The sequence below is a fragment of the Gossypium arboreum genome, chromosome 3 (genome assembly GCF_025698485.1).
Source record: "Gossypium arboreum isolate Shixiya-1 chromosome 3, ASM2569848v2, whole genome shotgun sequence".
NCBI classification, from domain to species: domain Eukaryota; kingdom Viridiplantae; phylum Streptophyta; class Magnoliopsida; order Malvales; family Malvaceae; genus Gossypium; species Gossypium arboreum.
This window is the reverse complement of record NC_069072.1, coordinates 1,706,843-1,719,827: the sequence shown is the minus strand read 5'-3', so window position 1 is coordinate 1,719,827 and position 12,985 is coordinate 1,706,843. Positions and strand designations below refer to the sequence as shown.

General features: G+C 34.1%; 4 protein-coding genes across 5 annotated transcripts; all 4 read right to left on the bottom strand.

The window, feature by feature from the left end:
- Positions 1-783: 783 nt before the first annotated feature.
- On the bottom strand, positions 784-4,956 carry LOC108475981 (adoMet-dependent rRNA methyltransferase spb1). The gene is made up of 10 exons (XM_017778008.2): positions 4,283-4,956; positions 4,040-4,198; positions 3,912-3,958; positions 3,665-3,821; positions 3,522-3,583; positions 3,196-3,394; positions 2,869-2,958; positions 2,370-2,512; positions 2,176-2,290; positions 784-2,094 (listed from the first exon to the last, which is right to left on the bottom strand). The coding sequence occupies exons 1-10, from the start codon at positions 4,802-4,804 to the stop codon at positions 1,027-1,029; spliced, it is 2,562 nt and encodes an 853-aa protein (XP_017633497.1). The 5' UTR covers positions 4,805-4,956; the 3' UTR covers positions 784-1,026.
- A 1,039-nt stretch (positions 4,957-5,995) lies between these two features.
- LOC108476325 (protein RER1A-like) lies at positions 5,996-9,686 on the bottom strand. 2 transcript variants are annotated; one of them, XM_017778509.2, is made up of 4 exons: positions 9,575-9,686; positions 7,569-7,937; positions 6,407-6,587; positions 5,996-6,318 (listed from the first exon to the last, which is right to left on the bottom strand). In XM_017778509.2, the coding sequence occupies exons 2-4, from the start codon at positions 7,916-7,918 to the stop codon at positions 6,265-6,267; spliced, it is 585 nt and encodes a 194-aa protein (XP_017633998.1). In that variant the 5' UTR covers positions 7,919-7,937; positions 9,575-9,686; the 3' UTR covers positions 5,996-6,264. The 2 variants fall into 2 exon arrangements, with proteins under 2 accessions (XP_017633998.1, XP_017633997.1); XM_017778508.2 differs by lacking the exon at positions 9,575-9,686 and adding an exon at positions 8,438-8,662.
- LOC108476324 (SNF1-related protein kinase regulatory subunit gamma-1-like) lies at positions 9,396-11,735 on the bottom strand. Its single transcript, XM_017778505.2, has 5 exons — positions 11,528-11,735; positions 10,669-10,827; positions 10,508-10,590; positions 10,256-10,444; positions 9,396-10,183 (listed from the first exon to the last, which is right to left on the bottom strand). Exons 1-5 carry the CDS (start codon positions 11,642-11,644, stop codon positions 9,796-9,798), a joined length of 936 nt encoding a protein of 311 aa, XP_017633994.2. The 5' UTR covers positions 11,645-11,735; the 3' UTR covers positions 9,396-9,795.
- Positions 11,678-12,210, bottom strand: LOC128279310 (uncharacterized). Its single transcript, XM_017778506.2, has 2 exons — positions 12,004-12,210; positions 11,678-11,913 (listed from the first exon to the last, which is right to left on the bottom strand). Exons 1-2 carry the CDS (start codon positions 12,191-12,193, stop codon positions 11,678-11,680), a joined length of 426 nt encoding a protein of 141 aa, XP_017633995.2. The 5' UTR covers positions 12,194-12,210.
- Between the last annotated feature and the right edge of the window lie 775 nt (positions 12,211-12,985).

Below are 12,985 nucleotides of genomic sequence, written 5' to 3'. Positions count from 1 at the left end.
TAGGATTGTGAGTTGCCAGAGAAGATCGGAGAGGGGGAGAAGAGAGAGTATATTGGTCCCTCTATAAGGTTAATTACTTTTAGTCATTTTCAAGATGTCATGTGTTGACCATTGACCTCCTGATATCTTATCATCATAGGTATGAGCTGTTATTCCAAGACGAGTATGTTAAATGTGTGAGCATGGTATAGGGTCGTAAGGTCATGGGCTCTCTGGTGTTTTCAACTCACGAGATGATCCCTCTTAAATCAAGGATATTGACTCACGAGGTCAAGAAAACGTGTGGTATAACTAGATCAAAGAAAGCAACAACTACCATTCGTCCACCAGAGATTATAGCAAGAGAATCAAATCTTGCAAAGAAGGTTTCAGTCGCTTTACAAGGAAAACCCTAGTCATCACGTTGGTACCGATTAGGAAGCAAGCAACGAAAATGCTAACACTGAATGAACAAGCAAACACCAAGTAATCAAAGGAACTGGGGCCAAAACAAAGCATGATGATCGGCACAAAACCTAGCAACCTCAAAGTTGAAAGAATTGGGGTCAAAATAAAGGACAATGATTGGCAATGTTTTTTTAAACCGGATCGATAATTAAATCAATCAAATTACTAATTTATCGATCTGATCAACTAAAATATCTCAAGTCAAATGATTTATATTGATTCCACTTTTTAGATCGATTCGCAACCCAACCAACCGATTGATCCAAGGCTTGGAGGCAAATATATACATAACAAAGTAATAAAACTACACGTGCATTAGGCATAGCCAGACGTACATTTTGCAAGCAAAATATATCAGGCACTTAGATACATAACAAATTGACTGCCAATAAATAGATAAACAGCAATATTTATGCCGCCAAAAGAAACAGGCAAATTACACTTTGAATCAACAAACACTCAAAAAAGCATCGTACTATTAATTTAATCTATCAACCACAACAAAAGAAAACAGTTCCTAAATGTAATTTATTGTTCAATTTTTTTTATCTAAAATTGCATCTTTCAAAACTTGTTCTTTCATGCATGGCTACCTTTGTTTTTGTTTCCCTTCCTCCCTGAAGCCTTGCCAGAACCTTTACCTTTCTTATCAGCTTTACCATTCTTTCCCTTCTTTGAACTGCCTTTTCCGGATTTACCCGTCCCTCGTGCCCTAGCATCCTTCTTCATCCGTCGATCAACAAGGACTTTCCCTTTGCCAGCCCTAACTTGAACCCCCTTCTTCGCGACCACGTATTCCCTTTGGGGCTTTTTGGGTGTAGCCTTCTTGTAGAGTTGTTCAATTTGCTTCCTCTTTGACCTTTCGGAGATGTCAGCTTGGTCTGAAATACTGTTTGCTTTCTGCCGTACCTTTTCGAGCTTTTTCATTGCAATCCGCTTCTTTCGTGCTTTTGCCTCTGCAACTTTCTTAGCCGGTCGAGCGTTGATCTCTTTGAATTGTGCACGCATTGCAGCAATCTCTTCTTTTGTAACGGGCTTAATTGGTTGGCGATGCCTCTTTTCCTCCTCTAAGAACCATTTCGGTAAACCGTCATCATCAAACATATATTTATTATAAGCATCATCAAGAATTTGGTCCCTTTGCTTTTTCCTTAGCATCTTCTTAGCACAAGCTAATATCTCAGCTTTCGTTTCAAAGTCGTCATCCTCTGAGTCATCTGAAGATGAGTTGTCACTTGAATCTGTAGCCGGTGCCGGGACAATCTCGAAATCATCCTCTGCTTTAGAAGCAGCCTGGAGTTTGGTGTTTTTGGGGCCGGCAGCATTGTTTACTTTCTTCTCCTTGGCCTTGTCAGGAATAGAAGTTTTTTCATCCTGCTTTTTCTTTGCTTTTGACTTCTCGGGAATAACCGGCTTTTCATCTCGATTATCGACCTCCATTTCATCACCACTGTCGTTATACTTCCCTAAATCCCCTTGCTCTACAGCTTCACCAAAAATATCCTGACTGAACCACCTGTTTGTAATTTCTTCCTGAGTTGGTCCTTCCCCATTGTCTAGTGATACCATAAGAGGATTTGCTTCAAGATCAGCCACATCCTTGTCTGAATCATGATCGGAAATCATAACATCATCGTCATCATCACCCTGAACAGCCCAAGAAAGAAAATTCAATTAAGGGATTGGGATATAGAAAAGTTCTCTAGACACGCTTTAAGAGCTTCATACCTCCAATTGCTCATAGGCTTGTTTCACACGCTTCCTCTGCTTTGTTTTTCCATCCTTTTTGGCCGCATACTCTTCAAAAGCGTGATCAAGGATCTCTTCGATTCTTTCATCATATCTAACATTAAAATTACAAGGTTAACATACAGAGACATTATAGAAATTATGTATCCTGGACATTAAAAGCAGATACCAACCTTCTTCGTTCTTCGTCAGAATCGATATCACTGGATGACTCATCTTCAGTGTTCTCTTGGTTTTCTTCATCTTCGCTACCCCTTACATCAACATTCCCATCATCAAACTCGTTGGAATCAACCGCCGCAAGATCTTTCTTACCCTAAAGGCAGCAATAGATTAGCATCAATAAAAAATTCTGCAGAAGTAAAAAGATGAACGTATAAAGGGTTGTCGTGATGTCATTTAGAAAACCCAAGCACCATTTCAGTAAAACAGAAAGATCCCAATGCTTGAATGGAAAATATGTTAAGATCAAAACCGGCTTCTGTTCAGAAATGGCATATTAATACCCCAGAAGATCAAACATCAACTATGCCTAGGTCACAAAGGGGCTTACAAAGGTTAATCATCAACTTGCCTCTGGTTCAAATGACATAACTTCAGCCTTAAGTTCAGTTGCATTTAGTAGTTACGAAACATTGGAGTTATTTATGTCTTTAGTGATAAAAAACGAACCTTAATAGAAGAAAGAGAAAACAACTCATGATCAACATAACCATCTTCCAGGGCATCGATTTGCATTCCCGTTGCCTTCCGTGATTTGTCCTGCACAACAGTGAGGTAAAAAATCAGCAACAAAACAAGTGCAAAAGGCAACATAGTACAGTTTGAAGTAGGAACATGAATTCTTACAAAAAGGACTATAAGATAAAAGCTAATCATTGGTATAATCATTTAATTTACTATCAAGTAGAAACATAATCATTGGTATAAACACAAAATTTGATCCATTTTATGATTTTGTCATGTAGGGACGAGGGCTTTCTCAAATAAGAAATAAACCTTTGCCTGTCTTTTTGCAAGAAGCTTCTTCTCTCTTTTCTTCTTACGCTCCATGGCATACGTGAGCTCCTCCATCTCATTGAGTAACTTATCATCTTCATTCTCCTCATCCCCTTTATTGACGTCAGTAACAGTACTAGGAGTAGGAGTAGGAGTAGCCTTTTCAGGAGACAAAGCTTTTCTCAATTGCATCCGCCACCTACATGACAATCAAATATCAAATCAAGGTAATCAAATCGCCTTAATACATGTCACATTCATGCACATTTTCATATTATCACAAACATTTCAAAAGGTAGGACTTCAAAAGGAAACATGTTACTTACTTCAAAAGGTACTTGAAATCTTGCTTTCCTAAAACACGCAAATCATCGCAAAGAGCTTTGACCTGTCAAGCAGAAGCAAAGTAAGTAATCACAAGTAAACTTAAGGCAAGCCAAAACAATAGCAATACTGATACGATAATCACCTCTTCTGTGGTGGAGCTGTGATCCTTAATAGGCAATGAAGCCGGATCTGCAAAGGTTATGGAAGTAACCGAACCAAGGATTTCGAGAGGAGAATCGGACCAAGTGAAGTCAGCAGCAGTAGACGCCTTCTTCGAGATTGTCTCTCCATCTTCATAACTGTAATAGAAAACCAAGCATAACCAGAGGAATCAATAACAATGCGAACAAAGCAGTCGAATTGCTGTATGAAAAAAGGGAAAAGCTTACCCATCACGGTGTCTCTTTTGTTTCGATACCCTAAGTACATCAATCACCTACATCAATCATCAACATGATGAGCAAAAGATACAATCAAAGTTTAGCCTTTTAAAGAGATTTTGAAACATAAAATAAACCTTCTTTTGTGGCTCTGTTGATCCTTGAAACAAATGTTTAACATCAAGAAGACGTGGATCAATCTTTGCAGGGGCTTTATACTTTAAACCCAGAAGATAAATCTCAGCTGATGCTGAACGACTAGCTGCTGGTTTATCAACTTCAACCCTCTCAAATAACTACAAAAAAGACCAAACCAAATCAAACCCAAACTTTAACAGACAGATTATAATGTTTTTTAAACAAATGAAGAAAATTACTACCTGTTTGAGACAATAAAGAACAGAACTGTAATCTTGGGACCTAAAAATCTTGGTAACAAAAGTGCCTTTAGGGGCTAAAAATTGGGTAGCCAACTTAACAGAATCAATAACCAAAGCATTTTGACTCATTGCTTCTTGAGCCCAAGCTCCACCAACATTAGGTGACCCATCATGCAAAATAACATCAAATGCCATAACACCATGTTCTTCCATCACCCGTTTAACCTTGGATTTGCATTCGGATTTAGTTATGTCTTGTTGGAGAGCGACGGCACCTCGTATAGGAGCGATGGGAACGAGATCGAGGCCCAGCACGAGGCTGCCGACAGGAACACGTTGTACCGCGACTTGCATCCAACCACCGGGAGCGGCGCAAAGGTCGAGAACGGCGTGGGCTGATTTTAGGAACGAGAATTTGGAATCGAGCTGAACTAATTTCCATGATGCTCGGGAACGGTAGCCGTGTTCTTTGGCTAATTGGTAGTACTTATCTAATCTATGCTTTCCCTTCACTTTACCCATAGCTTCAGTAACTTCGAATAGGGCAAAGAAGAAGAAGCAACAGCAATAGCAACCAAATGAAGACGGTAGAGAATTAGGGTTTATATATTTCTACAATTGAATACATGGGGTTTAGGGTTTAGTTTTTTTTATGGTCGGTTTTGGGCTTGATGGATTTTTTATATAATATTTTTTGGTTAAATTTCACAGCTAATCACTTAATTATTAGTAATTTTTTTTTATCATTCAACTATAAAAAATTACAAAATTGTTATTATAATCGATAGCAAACTACTGACCAATAAAAGTAAAATTGAATAGCTAGAGATTATTTTGTAATTTTTCATAATTGGGTGACAAAAAAAGTAATAATTAGATAATTACTAGAATAGTTTACCCTTTTTAATATGGGTAAACTATACAAATGGTCAACCAACTATTTCCCGTGTTCCTATTTTGGTCACCTAAATTTAAAAGTTTACAATTTAAACACTAATATTTGAATTCGTTCATGGTTTGATTACCCACCATTAAATTGATCCTAACGGGTATAATAATAAATTTAGTCCTCAATACTTACATACTTTATCAATTTGATCCTCAAACTTCTTAACCAAAGCTTTTAGCTTTTAAATCAGGAGTATTCTACACCTATAAATTTGTAATACCCAAAAAGAAAAAAAATCTCTAAAGTATAAATTAGTAATATAATTTAAATAACTCTTAAATCACCTCTATTTTTTTTAAATTTACTATTAAATTAGATAATAAACTATTTTTATATATTTTTAATCTTTCATGAGTGTGCTTAAAATGAAAAAAAATGAAAATTCATAAGTATATTTAAAGAATGATACATGAGCATGAACAAATTTACAAAATCACTACAAATTTACTAAATATAAGTATATTATTAATTTATAATTGAGAATTTTTTTTAGGTTAAGAAATAGAATAAATGACAACTAAATGTATCATTATGTCAATTAAAAATGTTTCTATTTGTATAATTGATGATATGAATGACCAAAATAGAAAATAGGCATAGTTGAATCACTATTTGTATAATTTACCCTTTTTATATATTAGCCATTAATTTTCCATTTACCACGGACAACCCCATCATTGCACCAGTTATGAAAAACCACATCAAAAGAGAAATTAAGCGCATAATCAACCATTGATGGTTCCTCCTAATAAAAAAGAATGATCTTTATCACTAACAATTTAGCTACCGATATAAACCATCAGAGGACTGAAACAATGATTTTGTTGCATGTATACATTACTGCCCAATAATCCCCCAAAATCTTTGATCATATCTTTAAAAATGTGTATAAACAGGGTCAAACTGAACTTATGTTTTGTGATAAACTGCATATTTAAAATAAAAAAAAAAGAATCCATAAACAGCATATATTCATCTTCTCCAAAGATGAAAATCAATGATCACGTATGTCGTAATCCAAACTGGCCGAGGTTCAATCCCCACGAGAACCACTGCTACTAGCGGAACCTTTCTTACCGGAATATTTCTGTAAGAAAAAAGATCTGTTAAGATTTCCTGGTTGGCCACGAGTATAAACTAAAGGCGAAGGTATAATTGTGTTGTAAACCGCTGACCTGTTTTCCGATGCTGAATGGGATATACTTGTATTTGATCATATGTCCTATTTGACGCCTCATTGTAAGAACGAAGAGAACGATCCAATAACAAAGTAGTATAGGCCAAAAGACGGGAACATCGAATACAGAGAAGAAAGTCATGACAAATGCTATGCAGAAAGCCTTGGTCATGGAGTACCTGCAAGACAATGAACTTCTGAGATCAAGAAAAAGTCCCCCAAGTTTAACAGTTTATCTAAATAAGCCCTTATTCTATACTTATAAAGAAACAGTGAAATGCATGAAATCGGAATAATCGACAATGACGACGTAATTAATGATGAAATTGCCAGATACAGAGCAAATATGCTTTCACTTGCAGCAGAACACCGTCGCCTGTGCTCGTAAATTGTAATGCAAGATCATTTCGTCTCATATTCAGCAAGTATGCTAAAAAAGACCAAATAGAACAACAAAGGTTGGAATCTTAGAGTTTAAGTCATCTCCAAGAAACTTTTATGCTACATTGCAGTTAAAACAGGGTTAAAGAAACTTTTATGCTACATTGCAGTTAAAGACAGGGTTAAAGTTACATGAATCAGATTACATTTTACCCTCTCTATTAAAAAATTGAGCAAATAGATCCTTTTTATTAAAAATTTCATCTATTTGTACTGTTAAAAACTAACATGATTACTGGAATAACCAGACAGTGACACATGAACCTCATATTGATATACAAGAACCAGTTTTTAACAGTAAAAACCGATAGTATTTTTAATAAAAGAACGAATTTGCTCTTTGATCTAATATAAAGAAGCTAATTTGCCCATTTTTTGAGTAAACGAGGCAAAATGCAATCCAACTTCTAGTATAAGGACTTTCATGGTACTTTTACCTTAAAGACAGTAATTGCGCAAAGCAAGCCATTTAGTTAAAATCTTAAATAATGCAATAAATATTCCTTAAGTTTCGTGATCATCAACGACAAAAAACATGTACATATTCACACATATATTTCCTTGGTAAACAACAAAAGGTATGTTTCCATCTATCCCGAAAACCAGACTATGCTTTTGACTTAACCAAAATATCACAAAAGATTTAGGCACAGAACACATAAAACAAACTATTACCGCATCATTACAAGTAAGAACACGAATGATAAATTTTCAATTACCAGAACTTAAACTCGGGTAGCCTACGAATAAACGGCTTGAACTCGTCTGAACCTTTTGTTGGCAACAAAGGTCCATCGGAACCTTCGAGTTCAGGATCAACCAAAGGAGACAAAAACCCAATTAGCAAATTCAGTAGGTAAATCCCTAGACCGTACGCGACTATGTAAAACCCTTGAACGTAATAGACCCGCAAACAATAGATAGCTACTATAACAAGGGTTCCGATCCACCTATAAGTCGTATGAGGAGTCGACTTATCTAGATAATACTGATACATCCTCCAAGAATCATGTCCCCATTGAGGCATCGGTGATGCCACCGATGCACCGTCCCCTCCGATTCCTTCCATCGGATATTAGCTTCAAATCCTATGTCATAAGAAAAGAATCAAATCAAAGTAAGCACAAAGATCCATTAAGTTCCCAAAATAAACACTTAAAAACCCTAATGCTATGTTTGTTTACCAAGTACATGCTTAAAATCTCATGATTCGCTTAAAATCTCATGATTCAGAAATTCGGAACTGAGATTTTGAAAAAAAAAATACACTAAACCCACCAAAAGGAAAATCAAACCCATATCACTAAAACCAAGAGTCACCCAAAAGAACATGAGATCCCATAATTTCCCTTCAACTTTCTCACTAAACAAACAATAACCCATAACCCATTTTTTGTTGTTTGAAAGGAAACAAGTAAACTTCCAAAACCCAGATCCAGAACAACCAAAATCATTGAATTAAAAAAGGAATCTATAATGAATACTGAAAAAAAATCGAATGCTTGAAAAAACAAATTTGGATCTTTAAGAAGTACCAAAATAAAACTAAAAAAATGGTTTTAAATATAGTTTTTAAAAGAACTCAAACCTCAAGGAACCTCCGTTGTTAAGCTTTGGACTATGAGGAATAGTTTTTTCTGGTGACAAGAGATAAAAGCAAGAGGCGATAAACAAGCAGATCTATTCGTAGATGGGTATCTTTCATTTCAAATTTTTTATAGATATTTTTACTCTTTTTTTACCATGTCTTTCCCCCTTGTTACAGCGTTGATTTTTTAGTTTCACCGACAGTGATGTAAACGGAACGGGAAAGAATATGCCTTTCTCGGCGTTTGTCTATCTATATTAAATGCTAAACTACAACCTAGTCAGTCAAGTAGTAAAATAATCATTTATTTATTTCTATTTTATTATCCACCATAAAATCATTAAGAGCATAAAAAACTCTCAAAATTTTAAAAAAATTAATCTCATATTTTTTATATTTATTGGGTTTCAATCAAGAAAATAATTAAAAAATTATCGTTAATTTTAATAATTAACCATTAAAATTAATTACTCTTAATTTTTTGATTAAAATCATCCATATCACACGTGTATAATAAAAATATAAAAATTATTAAATTTTAATAAAAATATTTAAATTTTATTAAAATTATAAAAATATAAAAATGATAAAAATATAAAAATGTAAAATTTATAAAAATCATTAAAAATTATAAAATACATAAAAAACTCTTTAACTATTTACTTTAAATTAATAAAAATAAAAATATTTTTTAATAAAATAATTTTTAAAAACCTTTTCAAATTTTATATTTCTTTACATTTTTTATAATTTTCATATTATTTTAAGATTTTATAAAATTTTAAATTTTATAATTTTATAATTTTTTATCGCAATAATTATGACACAACATAACTTTAATTGAAAAAATAAAAACATTAACTTAGGTTTTTTATATATTTTAATAATTTAAGTAGCCAATTAAGTAAAGAAAATAGAGTTTTAATGGACTTTTAAAAATAAAAATTAATTTGATACATTTTAAGAGTTAAAATATTTAAATATTCATTTGAATGAAAAAAAGGGACACCTAACGATTAATTCTTTAACAATTACATAAATATATTCTTCCAAAATCGTTAATCCTTTCGGAGCCGTTCCCGACAATATTGTTTTCTGTTATGGTGAAACTCGAGTAGATGATGGAAGGACAAGTACCTCAATAACCCAGATTTTAAATGTTAAGCATCTTCTTTACAAACACAGCCTTCGGTTTCCTCTGCCGTTGTTCGTCGACATGTTCTAGGACCGGAGCCGAGCAGATTTGTTAAAACATCTCCAGTTGAGCACACTCCAGTAGATAGAAGCAATGCCAAAACTGGAACTAGAACCGGCACTCGCCCAAACCGAATGGTGACTCCTCTTGAGGACTAAATGCATTAATGATCACAAACTAGTGTTCCACCTTTGATCTGACAACCAGTCAGTTCGAGAGTAGTTTCAAAGAAGCCTCCTCCATCGATATTAGAGTTCATAGACGGTGGCGAAAACTGAAGAATAATGTCTCTCAGCGTGAGTATGCCGAGCAAATGCTGTGAATCATCGACTTGAAAACAGAAATCGCTTTTAGTTCTTGCTACATTCTTCATTGCTTCCTTGAGCGTATCGGTTTTTTTGTTAGTGACCGGTGAGTCCATTCTCGGACGGTATTTGTTTCGTAGTTGAAGAACCCCTGCCGATAAAAGAGCCCCCATGTCTCGTTCGATGGTAGGATTGGGATCCTGGTTACTAGTCTCGATACGAATGAATTCCTCCACGGTCACAACCCTGTAAAACCGTAAAAATTTCTGTAAGTTGTACTAGTTGTCAACGGTGGCAAGAAATACAAACATTACTCACTTTCGATCACGGAAAATCTTATCGTTCTCCAGAAGAAGGTACACATCGCCGTTTCTAACACTACCGATAAGCATTCGAGTTTGTCTATCAATAACAGCAACTGCACCGGTTTGGCTTTTAAACAAGACATGAAGTGCATCGGCTATGCTGTCATCACCATACACAAAACTTACACTCTCATTTTCGAACCTGAAAAAAGATGTAAAAAAAATCAAAACTTAAGCGATAAATGCTCGAAAACGATACACATACCGGAATTCCGATAGGGGCTTTTCGGCAATACTATCGAACCAAGTGAGTCCATCAGATTGAAGAAGCAATTGGATAACTGCATTCTATCATAAAATAGGCAACAAGTTAGCCTTCTATTTGCTATATATGGCTTGGCAAGCTCGATTTATAAGTACCTGTACCTGTGTAACGAAACCTGTGACTTTAAGATTGGATTGTTCGATGACCGGCACAACTCGGATTCGGTGTTTCGAGATCAGCAACAGAACATGAAATAGGGTATCCTCTAAGCGTACAGGGAAAAATGGATTCCAGAGGAAAGATTTTGCTAACTCCCCTACCTAGTTCCAATTGGAAAAATTCAACATCAATCATTCTGGAAAATATAATTGCTGACCCTGATACCTATGCTTTTTGGATTCACTTTGAACCTAAACTTCACAACAAGACTCATTTAGCCCCTAAATTTAGATTCAATCAAAATTTAATAACGTGATTAGTATTCTTAAAACATGATTGAATTGATCAATTGAACCGATTAGACTAAAAAGTAATCAATATACTAATTTAATTTGAACAACTGGTTGATTCAAAAATTACTTGAAATTAATAAAATTTAAAACCGAGACAAAAATCAATTGAATCGATTCTATTTTTAAATTCTTTTATAATTTTAATTAATTATTATTGGTATGGTATGATCGATTCAACTATCAGTTCAATTATTAGAATAAAATTTATAGAACTCTAATATTGTATTAACTCTAATATTGTATTACGTCACCGTTGAAAATTTATATAAACTTAATTTTAAGTGATGATATAAAATAATCGTTGTGTCATTAAGCTTTTATATTTTTTAAATTTAAGAAAAAATAAATCTAGTTACCAAATTCAAAATAGAAAAATATCGGTATCAAAGTAAATCTAATTACCAAATTCAAAATAGAAAAATATCGGTATCAAAGTAAATCTAATTACCAAATTCAAATTTCAATCCACCGATACCATGGGATTCAACAAGAGAAAAAAAAAAACAACCTTGGTGTGGCCAGTTTCAGGATTCTTTTCAAGCAAGGACATGAAATTGCCTTTGCCAGTCTCCTTGCTAGCATTCTGCAAAAGGGCATAATCATACATACACACATACATAGACATGCATGCATAAATACTGTGTTGCCAGTCTCCTTGCTAGCATTTTGCAAAAGAGCATAACCACACAGACACACACACACACACACACATACATACCTGAAGGGACCAGAGAACCAAGGTGGCAAAATCAAGGAAACCAATGTAGCCATCTGGGAATCTGGTTAATGGGATTTCAGGGTCTAAAACATCAACAATGGGAGCACCGAAGGCATTCTTTGAATACAAAAACTCAATTGCATCCTTCACAGTATCCCCAGTTTTCAATTCCACAACTATATATAAAACCCAAGTTTAATTTCATTAACTACATATTTTGTCTCTAAATACATATATACATATATATTGTGTAAGAAATGAATTACCAGGTGAGTTTTTAATGCCAGGGATTGAATTGTTAATGGGGATACGATCAAGAAAAAGTTGCAGAGCAGTGGCTGAATCTGAATCAGTTTCAGGGTTGTTTCCGACATGATCAGCTTTGATGGTCTCTTCTGCTTCTTTTAAGACACCTCCTTCTAGTAGTTTCATATCAGTTCTCCTCGTATCTTGCATGGTGATAAGGGTATTACTATTATTATTCTATTCTTCATTGTTTCGGTTTTATGAGGAAACTGTTTTTGTTTTTCATGCATTTTGTGGCAACATGTTTCTACGTAAACTAGGCCACGTGTAGAGACAAAAGCCAGAACAAGAGTGTGTCAATATGGTGACCTGCCACGTGGAGCTTAATGGTTTCACTTTTGCGGTGATGGGTGTTGTGGGATTTTTCTTGAATGAATGGAATACTCAACATCGACTTAGCTTTTGCCTTTTGACTTTATAAAAAATTTGAAAAACGATATATTTATAAAATAAAAGTTCTTGATGCGTACAATCACCTACCGAAAGAAATGGGAGCGTTTTACTTATTGAAGGTTTGAACCATAACTAATAATATATTTGTCATTAGAGAAGATGCATGGTGTCACTTGATACGATAAGTGAACTTAGATGTATAATAATGCCATATAAGGGCATGATTTAAATCTTACCATAGGCTAATGTTTGGTAAAAATATCGTGGAGGTTTTTATATGTATTGTATTCTATTTTTAAATAGAAATAAATAAATTAATTTTATATATTAAATTAAAGAATAAAATAACCCGATTAAAAATTATATTTATATTAGAATGAAGTATACGTAACACAATACATGTAATTATTAGTCACATTAGTTTTCAGCAGTAAAATGAATTAAATTTTAATAGAAAAATCAATTTTCTCTTTAACATAACATATAATAACTAATTTACTAATTTTTAATAAAAAATAAAATAATCCGACTCTTAATACAATGCTCACA